This window comes from Artemia sp. Qi Xiang Cuo, chromosome 2 (genome assembly GCF_049724085.1).
Source record: "Artemia sp. Qi Xiang Cuo chromosome 2, ASM4972408v1, whole genome shotgun sequence".
Classification (NCBI taxonomy): Eukaryota; Metazoa; Arthropoda; class Branchiopoda; order Anostraca; family Artemiidae; genus Artemia; species Artemia sp. Qi Xiang Cuo.
This window is the reverse complement of record NC_142795.1, coordinates 86,450,586-86,465,130: the sequence shown is the minus strand read 5'-3', so window position 1 is coordinate 86,465,130 and position 14,545 is coordinate 86,450,586. Positions and strand designations below refer to the sequence as shown.

The 14,545-nt window shown below is 34.6% G+C and overlaps 1 protein-coding gene across 2 annotated transcripts in view; it reads right to left on the bottom strand.

Moving 5' to 3' along the window:
* Positions 1-13,371, bottom strand: part of LOC148955744 (vitellogenin-6-like) — a 184,803-nt gene extending 171,432 nt beyond the window's left edge. Inside the window, exon 1 of one of the 2 annotated variants that reach the window (XM_089104026.1) lies at positions 13,179-13,371. In XM_089104026.1, the coding sequence (XP_088960152.1) occupies positions 13,179-13,221 (43 nt within the window). In that variant the 5' untranslated portion in view covers positions 13,222-13,371. The remainder of the gene's footprint in view (positions 1-13,178) is intronic. The other variant, XM_089104018.1, reaches the window with a different exon arrangement.
* Between the last annotated feature and the right edge of the window lie 1,174 nt (positions 13,372-14,545).

Sequence of the window (14,545 nt, the reverse complement as noted above, 5' to 3'; positions counted from 1 at the left end):
AAATATTCCAACTCTTGCATTTCAACGAAAGAAATTCAAAATGAACTTTGAAAAATCAAGAAAATGTAACTGTGACAAGGTAAACCACAACCAAACACTACTGAAATATTCCAACTCTTGCATTTCAACGAAAGAAATTCAAAATGAACTTTGAAAAATCAAGAAAATGTAACTGTGACAAGGTAAACCACAACCAAACACTACTGAAATATTCCAACTCTTGCATTTCAACGAAAGAAATTCAAAATGAACTTTGAAAAATCAAGAAAATGTAACTGTGACAAGGTAAACCACAACCAAACACTACTGAAATATTCCAACTCTTGCATTTCAACGAAAGAAATTCAAAATGAACTTTGAAAAATTAAGAAAATGTAACTGTGACAAGGTAAACCACAACGAAACACTACTGAAATATTCCAACTCTAGCATTTCAACGAAAGAAGTTCAAAATGAACTTTGAAAAATTAAGAAAATGTAGCTGTGACAAGGTGAACCACAACCAAACACTACTGAAATATTCCAACTCTTGCATTTCAACGAAAGAAATTCACAATAAACTTTGAAAAATCATGAAAATGTAACTGTGACAGGTGAAACCACAACCAACCGCTATTTAAATACTTCAAATCATGCATTTAAACCAAGGAAATTCAAATAAAATTGGAGAAATAAGGAAGATGTAACTTTGGCAAGGTCAACAATAGCCAAACACTGCAGACATAATCCAACTCTTGTATGTCGTCGAAAGTAAATCAAAATGAACTTTGAAAAATCAAGAAAATGTAACTGTGACAAGGTAAACCACAACCAAACACTACTGAAATATTCCAACTCTTGCATTTCAACGAAAGAAATTCAAAATGAACTTTGAAAAATCAAGAAAATGTAACTGTGACAAGGTAAACCACAACCAAACACTACTGAAATATTCCAACTCTTGCATTTCAACGAAAGAAATTCAAAATGAACTTTGAAAAATCAAGAAAATGTAACTGTGACAAGGTAAACCACAACCAAACACTACTGAAATATTCCAACTCTTGCATTTCAACGAAAGAAATTCAAAATGAACTTTGAAAAATCAAGAAAATGTAACTGTGACAAGGTAAACCACAACCAAACACTACTGAAATATTCCAACTCTTGCATTTCAACGAAAGAAATTCAAAATGAACTTTGAAAAATCAAGAGAATGTAACTGTGACAAGGTAAACCACAACCAAACACTACTGAAATTTTCAAACTCTTGCATTTCAATGAAAGAAATTCAAAATGAACTTTTAAAAATCAAGAAAATGTAACTGTGACAAGGTAAACCACAACGAAACACTACTGAAATATTCCAACTCTTGCATTGCAACGAAAGAAATTCAAAATAAACTTTTCAAAATAAAGAAAATGTAACTGTGACAAGGTAAACCACAACCAAACACTACTGAAATATTCCAACTCTTGCATTTCAACGAAAAAAATTCAAAATGAACTTTGAAAAATTAAGTGAATGTAACTGTGACAGGGTAAACTACAACAGCACACTACTGAAATATTCCAACTCTTGGATTTCAACGAAAGAAATTCAAAATGAACTTTGAAAAATCAAGAAAATGTAACTGTGACAAGGTAAACCACAACCAAACACTACTGAAATATTCCAACTCTTGCATTTCAATGAAAGAAATTCAAAATGAACTTTGAAAAATCAGGAAAATGTAACTGTGACAAGTTAAAACACAACCAAACACTACTGAAATATTCCAACTTTTGCATTTCAACGAAACAACTTCTAAATGAACTTTGAAAAATCAAGAAAATGTAACTGTGACATGGTAAACCACAACCAAACACTGCTGAAATATTCCAACTCTTGCATTTCAACGAAAGAAATTCAAATGAACTTTGAAAAATCTAGAGAATTTAACTATGACAAGGTAAACCACAACGAAACACTACTGAAATATTCAAACTCTTTCATTTCAACGAAAAAAATTCAAAATAAACTTTGAAAAATCAAGAAAATGTAACTGTGACAAGGGACACCACAACCAAACACTACTGAAATATTCCAACTCTTGCATTTCAATGAAAAAAATTCAAAATGAACTTTGAAAAATCATGAAAATGTAAATGTGACAAGGTAAACCACAACCAAACACTACTGAAATATTCCAACTCTTGCATTTCAACGAAAGAACTTCGAAATGAACTTTGAAAAATCAAGAAAATGTAACTGTGACATGATAAGCCCCAAGCAAACACTACTGAAATATTCCAACTCTTGCATTTCAACGAAAGAAATTCAAAATGAACTTTGACAAATCAAGAAAATGTAACTGTGGCATGGTAAACCCCAACCAAACACGGCTGAAATATTCCAACTCTTGCATTTCAAGGACAGAAATTCCAATGAACTATGAAAAATCAAGAGAATGTAACTGTGAAAAGGTAAACCACAACGAAACACAACTGAAATATTCCAACTCTTGCATTTCAACGAAATAAATTCAAAATGAACTTTGAAAAATCAAGAGAATGTAACTGTGACAAGGTAAACCACAACCAAACACTACTGAAATATTCCATCTCTTGCATTTCAACGAAAAAAATTCAAAATGAACTTTGAAAAATCAAGAAAATGTAACTGTGACAAGGTAAACAACAACGAAACACTACTGAAATATTCCAAATCTTGCATTTCAACGAAAAAAATTCAAAATAAACTTTGAAAAATAAAGAAAATGTAACTGTGACAATGTAAACCACAACCAAACACTACTGAAATATTCCAGCTCTTGCATTTCAAAGAAAGAAATTCAAAATGAACTATGAAAAATTAAGTGAATGTAACTGTGACAGGGTAAACTACAACAGCACACTACTGAAATATTCCAACTCTTGCATTTCAACGAAAAAAATTCAAAATGAAATTTGAAAAATCAAGAAAATGTAACTGTGACAATGTAAACCATAACCAAACACTACTGAAATATTCCAACTCTTGCATTTCAATGAAAAAAATTCAAAATGAACTTTGAAAATCAAGAAGGTGTAACTGTGACAAGGTAAACCACAACCAAACACTACTGAAATATTCCAACTCTTGAATTTCAACGAAAGAAGTTCAAAATGAACTTTGAAAAATCCAGAAAATGTAACTGTGACAAGGTAAACCATAACCAAACACTACTGATGTATTCCAACTCTTTCATTTCAACGAAAGAAATTCAAAATGAACTTTGAAAAATCAAGAAAATGTAACTCTGACAAGGTAAACCACAACCAAACACTACTGAAATTTTCCGACTCCTGCAGTTCAAGGAAAGAAATTCAAAATGAACTTTGAAAAATCAATAAAATGTAACTGTGACAAGGTAAACTACAACAACACACTACTGAAATATTTCAACTCTTGCCTTTCAACAAAGGAAATTCAGAATGAACTTTGAAAAATCAAGAAAATGTAACTGTGACAAGGTAAACCACAACCAAACACTACTGAAATATTCCAACTCTTGTATTTCAACGAAAGAAATTCAAAATGAACTTTGAAAAATCAAGAAAACCAAACACTACTAAAATATTCCAACTCTTGCATTTCAACGAAAGAAATTCAAAATGAACTTTGAAAAATCAAGAAAATGTAAGTGTGACAAGGTAAAACCCAACACTACTAAAATATTCCAACTCTTGCATTTCAATGAAAGAAATTCAAAATGAACTTTGAAAAATCAAGAAAATGTAACTGTGACAAGGTAAACCACAACCAAACACTACTGAAATATTCCAACTCTTGCATTTCAACGAATGAAATTCAAAATGAACTTTGAAAAATCTAGAAAATGTAACTTTGAGAAGGTAAAACACAACCAAACACTACTGAAATATTCCAACTGTTGAATTTCAACGAAAGAAATTCAAAATGAACTTTGAAAAATTAAGGGAATGTAACTATGACAAGGTAAACTACAACAACACACTACTGAAATATTCCAACTCTTGCCTTTCAACAAAAGAAATTCAAAATGAACTTTGAAAAATTAAGGGAATGTAACTGTGACAGGGTAAACTATAATAACACACTACTGAAATATTCCAACTCTTGCATTTCAACGAAAGAAATTCAAAATGAACTTTGAAAAATCAAGAAAATGTAACTGTGACAAGGTAAACCAAACACTACTAAAATATTCCAACTCTTGCATTTCAATGAAAGAAATTCAAAATGAACTTTGAAAAATCAAGAAAATGTAACTGTGACAAGGTAAACCACAACCAAACACTACTGAAATATTCCAACTCTTGCATTTCAACGAAAGAAATTCAAAATGAACTTTGAAAAATCAAGAAAATGTAACTGTGACAAGGTAAACCACAACCTAACACTACTGAAACATTCCAACTCTTGCATTTCAACGAAGAAAATTCAAAATGAACTTAAAAAAATCAAGAATATGTACCAGTGACACTGTAAACCGCAACAAAACAATACTTAAATATTCAAACTCTTGCATTTCAAAGAAAGAAATTCAAAATTAACTTTGAAAAATCAAGAGCATGTAACTGTGACAAGGTAAACCACAACCAAACACTACTGAAACAGTCCAACTCTTGCACTTCAACGAAGGAAATTCAAAATGAACTTTGAAAAATCAGACCTTTGGAGGGGGGAGGGGCTGGGGGGAGGGGGTCGTTCTGTGTCTCAATGCACAAAAAAGTATAAAAAATGGGGGAGGGAAGGGGAGGAGGAGGAGGAGGAGGAGGAGGAGGGGAGGGGAGGGGAGGGGGAGGAGGGGAGGGGAAGGGGAGGAGGAGGGAGGAGATGAAGGCGGAGGGGGCCCTTTTGGGGGGCCAAAGGGGGGAGGGGCCCTTTGGGGCCCCGGGGGGGGGGGTCTGGGGGAACCTTGAGGGTCGGGGGGCCCTTTGGGAGCCCAGTGGACCTTTGAGGACCGGTGGCTTCCTTCGGGGTTGGGTAGGGGGATTGGAAGCCTTTGGGGTTGTGGTAGAGGACCTCACAACACTGTTCAAATGGAACTTGTGTATTATAACGACCACAGAGTTTGACCCTCAAATTCTCTTCTAAAACCTTTCCTAAAATCTTCTTTTAAAATGTCTCCAACTGTTTCGCCGAAATAATCCCATAACCTGTCTAAAACGATTTCGCCTAAATAATCCCTAAACGGAATTTCAGCATGTTCCTTTTGTTTGGCATCCCTGTGCTGGCGCATTTGAAATTACAAAGAAACCTGATTCCCGCGCTAAAACAATTCATCGCTAAGATGTTTCTTTGAGAATTGTTTCCATGGCGTTTGGTTATTAATATCCTTTGGAGTTCGACCAAAAGAGTTGTTTCCGAGGCAAAGACATTAATGACTTGGATCTATTCCTGGAGAAATGTTGACAGTACCTGTCAGACATTAATTAACTTCCCCGGGAACATTTTGATTAATGACTGACAGCACAGGTGTTCCAAAGTCCCAATCGATTACGCAATCAATTTCTCAGAAATCCATCTCCCCTAGGGACTCTATGCTCATATATGGTGCCCCGTCAGCATTAAAAATGCTGACAGGACCACGTGGTCCTGTTCGGAGTAGCGCCCCCCTCTCTACTGCTCTAAGGCCATGGTTTCGAAAGTGGAGGCGCAGGCCTCACTGGTGGGTCACAGCAATATTTTGGTGGGTCAGGGGCAGGATGTGCACACTTCGGCTGACTATACTTCGAGCCTTATAAAGAGCCTTAATATAAAATAAAAAGTTGCTCATATGAATAACGAAACATTCATATGCATTTAAAGAGAAAAAAAGAGACATGATAGTATTGCAGTGACGTGATACATTGTATAAAAGGAGTTGAATTCCGACAATATTTTCCATTCCTGTAAAAAGATACCTAGCTAATCGCCTCTCAATCGAAATATTCATCGCTCAAACGAAACGCGTGCAACCTGAACTTTGGACTAGCATGAAAAACATCGCAAGTTCAGACCTATTTTCAGTAATTACTAGGCAAAAAAGCCAGTTTTTCACATAAAAGTAAAGAGCAGTACTATAACCCAAACCGTACAGAAATTATCCTGTGCAAGAGGAAGACTATCACCCCTCAGCCCCTCCGTTCTTTACTCTAAAGTTTAAACTAAGGCTTAACTGAAAGGATTTTGGAGCGTAAAAGATTTTGGTAATTGGTTGGTAGTTGTAGATGTTTTATTCACCGACTGCCTCTCAAAACAATTGAACTAATAGATTTTGTGGTTAAAGCCAATGCAAATAAATAAAATCCCTCCATTCTTCATTCTAAAAAAAATGGCATTTTACCAAATTTTTCTTATATTAGAGCATTGGTTCTTGAAGCATTGATGGAAAAACTTATACTTTAGCGAGAAGAGTCAGGAGTTGAAGACAGATTGTCAAAAGGGCGTATCTACAATATCTCTGGATTTATTCAGTTAAAACTTTGGTAGAATTTTTTTTTTTTTTGGGGGGGGGGTATCAACTAAATCAAAAGACGGTATGTGCATCTAGGTTGTAAAAGTGATGTATCAGCAATATTTCAAGACCAGGTAAGGGTATTGTTGATACATTCAGGGAATGTTGAGAGGAATGCTGAACTATATAAAAAACGCTTTGTTGTCCAGGTTGTAAAAATGGCGTGTCAGCAATATATCGGGAAAGTTGAGAGGGATTTTGAACTAAATCAAAAGACATTTTGTCTATCCAAGCTGTCAAAATGGCGTACCTGCAATATCTCAGGAGTGGCTAAGGGTATTGAATAGAAATTTTGAGAAATGTTGAACTTAGTCAAAAGACAATATGTGCATCCAGGTTCTCAAAGTGCAATATCTGCAATATCTCAGGAACAAATAAAGTGTGTTAAAATGGAACTTTCCGGGAATGTTAAGGGGATCGTTTATCAACGGTTGGGGATGAATTTGAAACTTTCAGGTACTATTAGATTGAGGTTAAGTGGACCTGAAACTTGTATTTAGGAAATGTAAATGAAAAGAAACAGTGTGTATCCACTGCGGTTATCGAAATTGCATATTCGCAGTATCTTGAGAACGGCTAGGGGTTTGAAGCTAAAACTTAAAGATACCGTTGGAAAAGGAGGGTGGGATAAAGGGTTTTCAAATTTTTGCGTTAGGGGTAAGGGAGGGGGATAAAAATCTATGTCTCTGATCAATCAATATTTTTTGTGCTATGCTCCTATGAGACTTACAAGCTCCGCGCAGTTGAATAGAAAGGTATCAGAGGCAACGCTGTAGCGTTGCCTATAGTAAAGGCCATATGGCTCCAATTTTTTATTATTTATTTATTTATTATTTTTCCCAGAGGCACTTCATACGGAACAGGTCGTCGTAGAAACTTCAAGTGCCCTTTTTAATAGTCGAAAATGATTGGAGGGCAACTAGCCCCCCCCCCACGCCCATCAATCCCCCAAACACATCCAATCAAAATTTTGAGATAGCCATTTTGTTCAGCGTAGTTGATTTCCAGATAGAAAATATATTTTTGAGGAGGGCACTCCCCCACAACCCTAAGGGCATGAGTTTTAAGTTATGCCCTGGGGGCATATAAGGTTTTTATAGAAAGCGTTGTCATAGAAACTTCAAAACAGACTCATTCGATTGGAAATTCAATGGGTTAGTGCCCTTTTTAATAGTCGAAAGTGATTGGAGGGCAACTAGCTCCCCCCACGCCCATCATTTCCCGAAACACATCCAATCAAAATTTTGAGATAGCCATTTTGTTCAGCGTAATTGATTTCCACATAGAAAATATATTTTTGAGGAGGACACTCCCCCACAACCCTCAGGGCAAGGGTTTTAAGTTATGTCCTGGGGGCACATAAGGTCTTTATAGAAGGCGTTGTCGTAGAAACTTCAAAAAAGGCTAATTCGATTGGAAATTCAAAGGAAAGTGCTTCGATTGGAAAGTGCCCTTTTTAATAGTCGAAAGTGATTGGAGAGCAACCAGCTCGCCTCCCCCACGCTCATCATTCCCCCAAACACATGCAATCAAAATTTTGAGATAGCCATTTTGTTCAGCGTAGTTGATTTTCAGATAGAAAATATGTTTTTGAGGAGGACACTCCCCCACAACCCTCAAGGCAAAAGTTTCATCCCTAATTTACCTCAAGAAAAACTCGAAGCTTTAGTCAATGCCTTAACATCAGCCATTACTGAAAGTAACAGCATTTTAGAGTTATGGAGTTTGGTGAGAGATAGCATGTTTTCATTAGATCAAAGAAAACAGTTCCTTGGGCTTGGAACAATGGTAGGATTCATGTCTCTCTTTTTTTTATTAAGATATAGGTTTTTGTCTGTTTTATGTCTAGTTATAGGTTTTTATGGTTTTTATAGTTTATGGTTTATGGTTAGGCTTTTAAGGTTTATGTCTGTGGTTTCTATGCCAATATGGGGAATTACAAAGGATTTGGTGACTCAAAGTTCATTTCTAATTTACCTCAAGAAAAACTGTAAGCTTTAGTCAATTTAGTCAAAGTCCAGCTCTTAAGAGTCAAAAGTGATCGAAGGGCAAATAACCCCCACCCACGCCCTTTCCCCCCCGTCCTTTGAACTAATTCTGTTTATACCTGAAGGCCCAATGAGAGTTAGAATGTTTTGGTATTAACACACACCTATTAGGCATCTGATCTCCGCCCTAACAAGGAAAGAAACAGAGAGTGTAAGGCAGTGGCGGGTCCAGGGGAGGGGCGAGGGGGGGCACCCCCCCCCCATAACGTAGTCTAAAGTAATGCAATTTATTTAATTAACGCAAGATTGCGTTAATTAAACTTGCTCCTAACGCAAGTTTATCCCGTTATTAGATTTCTTCTTTTTACGTGTGCTGACTGGAATGCCCAACATGTGCATTCGGATTTTACGTTTATACTATTCGACAGGAAAATAAAAAATGAAAAAACACTGAAAATGATTTAAAAAAAGAATACGATGATGTTGAAAAGAAATAAATGTTATGTTTTTATTACAGAATTTACATTCAGAATTAATTGATGTAGATGTAGATAGACCACGGCGCCGCGCCGATGAGGGAAGACCGGCGGCGGCGGGGCCAAAAATAGCGCGCCACGCCGCGCAGCCGGTAAGATGTCGGCGGAGTGCCGCCGGCGTGATCAGTGTTGACTGCAAACATTAATGTTTTCATCCAGTCTTTTTCAAATCACAGCTTAAATTTACAACAGATTCGAGCCTATTCATGAGTTCAAAATTTCACAAGTCGCTGGCTGGAAACTGGTCTTCTTCGTTATTCATCAAGAGAAGTAGAAATCTGGTAAAAACGAAATGGCTGAGTCGTTTCAGAACCCTTGCATAATACGAGTAGTTGAAGTATGTATTAGATATGTATTCATAACATAAATAATTATCAAAATTAGTAGTTTTTTTCATCGAGCATTACTGCATACAAAACTTCAAATACCGTATCACAAAATTCGTCAGTTATCTGGGTAGAAACTTTGAATATAACTTTGAACTTAGAAGCTTAATTTTTTCATAATGCCCTTTGTTTATATCTGTTTTGTCACCTTTAAAAAAGTTGAAATGTGTGATTTTGATATTGATTGTTTTTTTGCTCTTTAGTACTCCTATAAAGCCGTCCTTGTATTAAAAATTAGTTTTTAATAAAAATTTAAAAAAAATACATTTTAAAGTTTTTTTTTGTCTTCTTTATAGAATATGTCATGTAGGCTAAGGTTGAACTGCTGCTATTTTATTGGTTTTGGCTGCTCTTTTGGATATTATTCATTTTTTTTCTTTTGGGGATTCATTCCAAATTATGAACTGATAAATACCTAATATCAGTCAATAAACTGCATAAATACCTAATATCAGTTATAAACTGCATCTAAGGGGAGTAAATTTATCAAATTGAAAAATACATGATGAACACTTCACATGAGAACATTTCAATTACAATGAAAAAAAAAACACTTAATGTTTTGTTCGGTATGAAGAAAAACGAAGTGCCAGCTATTTTCTTAGGTAAAAAATAAAAAGCTCATCCGTTTTAAATGTAACTAAATGAAATAATATGCAGAATGAAGTAGCTCCAGGAAGATGTTGGGATTTTCATCCTAGTTCGTGACTTTTAATCCAAACAAAAAGGTTAGGACACTTAATATCAGCTATTGAGTTTAAGCTTTGATTTCCAAATGCTCACAAAAATTACCAAATTTAAGAAAGTCGCAGCAATAAGTCACATGTGGTCAAAATACTCAAAGGCTCCTGTTTGATCCCCACCCAGGCTGAAAGCTTCTGCTATGGTCATTTCCATGGAAATCTCCAAAGAGTTTCTTTTTAAAATAGCTTTCAAGCGTAGTTAGGGGTATTTAGCCTTTTTTGCTTTTCTTCAAAGCTTTAAAAAAAAGTGTTATAATATTCCAAATGTTACGTTTGTTATATTTGTGCATATTTTTGGCAATCATTTGTGGGGTGATCGAATTCTTTAAACTAATGTAGATACTTAAGAACGTTGCAACATCTAGTACCCTGAGGTCAAGAGACTGTCAGAGACTCCCCCTTGAACCTCCCAAATTGAAAGCTTTTATTATGACCTGGTCTTTTAATGTAACTTGGGCACTGGACAAAGGGCGCCATTGTCACTCGAGCGCAACGTTAGGTGGGGATGAAGATATTGCTTTCGTCACACCAATTCGTTTTAGTGTGAATCTGCCTGGTACTTATGAATGAATGTTTTCAAAGTAAAAACGAACAGAAATTAAATAAACAATCAATGCAAACAAGCATACAATATATATTAATGTAAATGAATAAATAAATCTTAAAACAAGTGAAACTTAAATTGAATATTCAAATCAAGTTTGAATCAAATAAAAATAACTACAAACAAGAGTTTGGGTATCGCCTCACTGCAGAAGCCTACAAACTACTGCGTCATTGGCACTTTACTGAAGACGAATTATATTACAAATGCTTTCTTTTGTACTTAATATTGAAGATAAACATTAAAATTACAGTAAAATTTTGAACTGATGAGCTTTCAGCAATTAATATCATTATACATAAAATATTCAGTTTAATTTATTAGTACTTTCCAAGATTGGTAAAGACAAATATAGTTTCACTACAAAAAAAATTGAATACTGCCCCCTTCTTTAACTGTAAAAACCTAAAGCCTTCTGCGTCATTGGTGCTTCACTGAAAACGGATTACTCGTATATTACAAATTTATTCTTTTCCAGTTCTTACAGCATTGAAAATGAAAATAAAAATTACAGTGAAAAAAAAATCTTGTAACTGATGGATCGTTCAACAATTAATATCATTATATATCTAATATTCAATTTGATTTTGTTTATACTTTCCAAGACTGTTCAAGACTCATATAGTTTTCAGTAAAGCGTCAATGACGCAGTAGGTTTTAGGCTTCTGCAGTGAGGCGACACTCAAACTTTTGTTTGTAGGTATTTTTATTCAATTCTAACTTGATTTGCATATTCAATTTAAGTTTCACTTGTTTTAAGATTTATTTATTCATTTACATTAATATGTACTGTATGTTTGTTCGCATTGATTGTTTATTTAATTTCTGTTCGTTTTAAGTTTCATTTATACTTTAATAGCAAACTATTTTTTTTCATTTTAAGCTTGATTTTCACATTCAATCTAAGCATTACTCGCTTTAAGATCTATTCATTTATATTATTAGTTGTTGTATGTTTTTTGCTATGATTGTTTATTTAATTGTTTATGATTGTTTCTGTTCGTTTTGGGTTTCATTTATTCTTTAATAGTAATTTATGGTCGTTTTGAATTTGAATTTTAACAGGTATTTGTATGTGCTGAACCAAAGTTTAAAATTGTCTTTACTTTTCTTTGTAAAAATTATTTTTCGGGAAGTTTTTTTTTAATTAATATTAAAAGAGACGATGCCTTTCCAGGCTGTCAAAACGGAGTATTTGTAAGATCTTAGGAACAGTTTGAAGTATCAAGTTGAAACTTTGATGAAGGGTCAAGAGATGGAGAGAGATAGGGGGAGGATGGAGGGAGGAAAGAGGCAATTGAACATTGAGCTATGTCTTGGAGGAGAGGGCATAGCTAAATCGAAAGACAATATCGGCAACCAGTTTATCATAATACCTTATCTGCAAAACTTCGGGAATAGCTCGAGGGATGGAGTTGACCCTTTCAGGTCATCAAAATAGGGTATCTGTTTAAACTTTGAAGTTGAAACTTTTAGGTACTGTTAAGGAAAGGAAGGAGGAGAATGGAGTAATGAGACTTCAAACTTGGTTTGGGGTTGGAGTTGAAAATTTCAAGCTGCGTAGGAGAAGGAAGAAGGGAGGAGGACAAAAGACCAAGGGGGATTTTAAATTTGGCGGCGGGAGGGAAGCTAAAAGTGTTATACCTCCAATCCATACGAACATTTTGTAATTTAAGCCCCAATGGAAATCATAATTTATTCGCGTCTATGCACCGAGATCAAGCCTTACAGCACAAGGTAAAAGTATTCTAAATATTAATCAGCAATAAAACTATGTCAAAGAAGCTAAATAATAATTCAAATTTCTTGAATTGTCACTTAAACAACTTGTGCATTTTATACAAAACTGCATTTGTGACTGATAAATGGCATCCCTTGAACCAGATCAAACAATGGCGCTGGTTTATAGAATAGCAACACTTATATGCCAGAATACAGCGACAAGGGAGTGCGTACTCGGTGACGTGGGAAAAGCGACCCCTTGCTCCCCATTGACTCACTAGAAAATTTAAAATTCGACAAATAATACACGAAAAACTGTTCTTTTCCCCTATTTCAAGTCAAGTTCATCCTTTAACTAACGAAACACAAAAAGATGAATTTTCGAATACAAAAATAGGGCTAGACGTGTTTACATAATCAATTATACTTAAATATAACTACTTACTCTTTTCCAATAAGTTAGTTAAAACATACTATATACCCCTCGCCTCCATTGGAGACTTTGATTTTTAACACAACCCAGACTCCTGTATCTAATCACGGGTGAAAAAAGTGACAATCCCTTAGATATTGGCGTTTATCCAATCATCCATTTTATTCAGACTAAAAGATAAATCATCTTTTAAAAGCATTGAATAGTTATTTGGCCCATGAAGCTAAATTGATGAACAATGAATGCATTGTACATTCATAAATAAAAGTGCTTAAAATACATACCATAGAGAAATGCCAAAAGAATCAGCATGGCAAATGAAAGCATTGTCCCCAGCTTTCCACTGTTTCTAGATGACAACTGAGTGTTAAAGTTCAAACACACTTGGGAAGAAATATCCAGATGCTCCAGCCGTAGAAATTTTGAATTAACGGGTTTACATAATTGGGAACAACATTAGATTAGATAGGGCACGCTCCAATGGCTACGACAGCTACAAAATAAGAGTGCATGGGACGAGATGTTATATGACACGATTTTCTTTTGTACAACATCATGAAGACGACACAATTTAAGAGGGGGGGTGATGGCATGTTGGAACAATAACCAAAGGGTTTTGGATTTTAGAGAGTAAGACAGGAATTGAATCATTTCTGACAAAACTTGTAGGCCTATATGGGGGGGGGGGTTAATTGCAAGTCTTAGTTACAAAGGGACTGTGCGTTTGTGTGTGTGTATTCAGGGACTCTATTGGTTATTATTCAAGAATTTAGTTTAAATTTTATACAGTGTAATTTCAAGTAAAAAATAATAAAAATTAAATAGCATAACATAATCGACAAGCATTGTCTTCGCGTTATTTCATTTCCTCTGTCATTTGCAAATACCATGTTGGCAGAGGATAACCGAATTATAATAACGTGCAATTTTTTTTATGATACACGCTCATCTTAAAACAATATGTTGACCCTTCCGTAAGTCAAAAACAGGGGCGTCATTTGGGAGGGGCTGGCTGGGGCTAGAGCCCCCCTTTGATTTTAGGAGGGGCCCCAAATCAATAGTTACAATTATATTGATTTGATCTTAAGTGTGAAAAAATTGTGTTTTCAATTAAAGCAAATCCGTTTCTAATAGAGCTGTACTTCACAACAATCTATTGTCAGCTTCATTCCTAAATTTATTTATTTATTATTCCTATTTCATATTTCATGACACATTTTTATTGTCTTGTTGTAAAAGCCATGGTGCTCGACTTTCATTACAATAAAACAAGGCGACCCAGGATCTGTAACAAAATCATATATATTGTTTAGGCAATTATATATATATATATATATATATATATATATATATATATATATATATATATATATATATATATATATGCAGTGATCCCCTCTATATATACGTATTATGTACTCTTTATTTCTTTGAGTGTGTTCTAGAATATTTTTTTGAATTTTATTGAATTGTCTTGGAATTTAGCTTCTTGAATTTTGAGACAATCAAAATGAGAATTTCAGACCAGTTATTTTTTATGATTTCAGAAAAGATAACAAAAAATATATTATATAAAAGGACAATTAAAAGAATCGACAAAAATCTTGAAGTACAGTACCTAATCTTACATACCCAAAGTTATAATAAAATG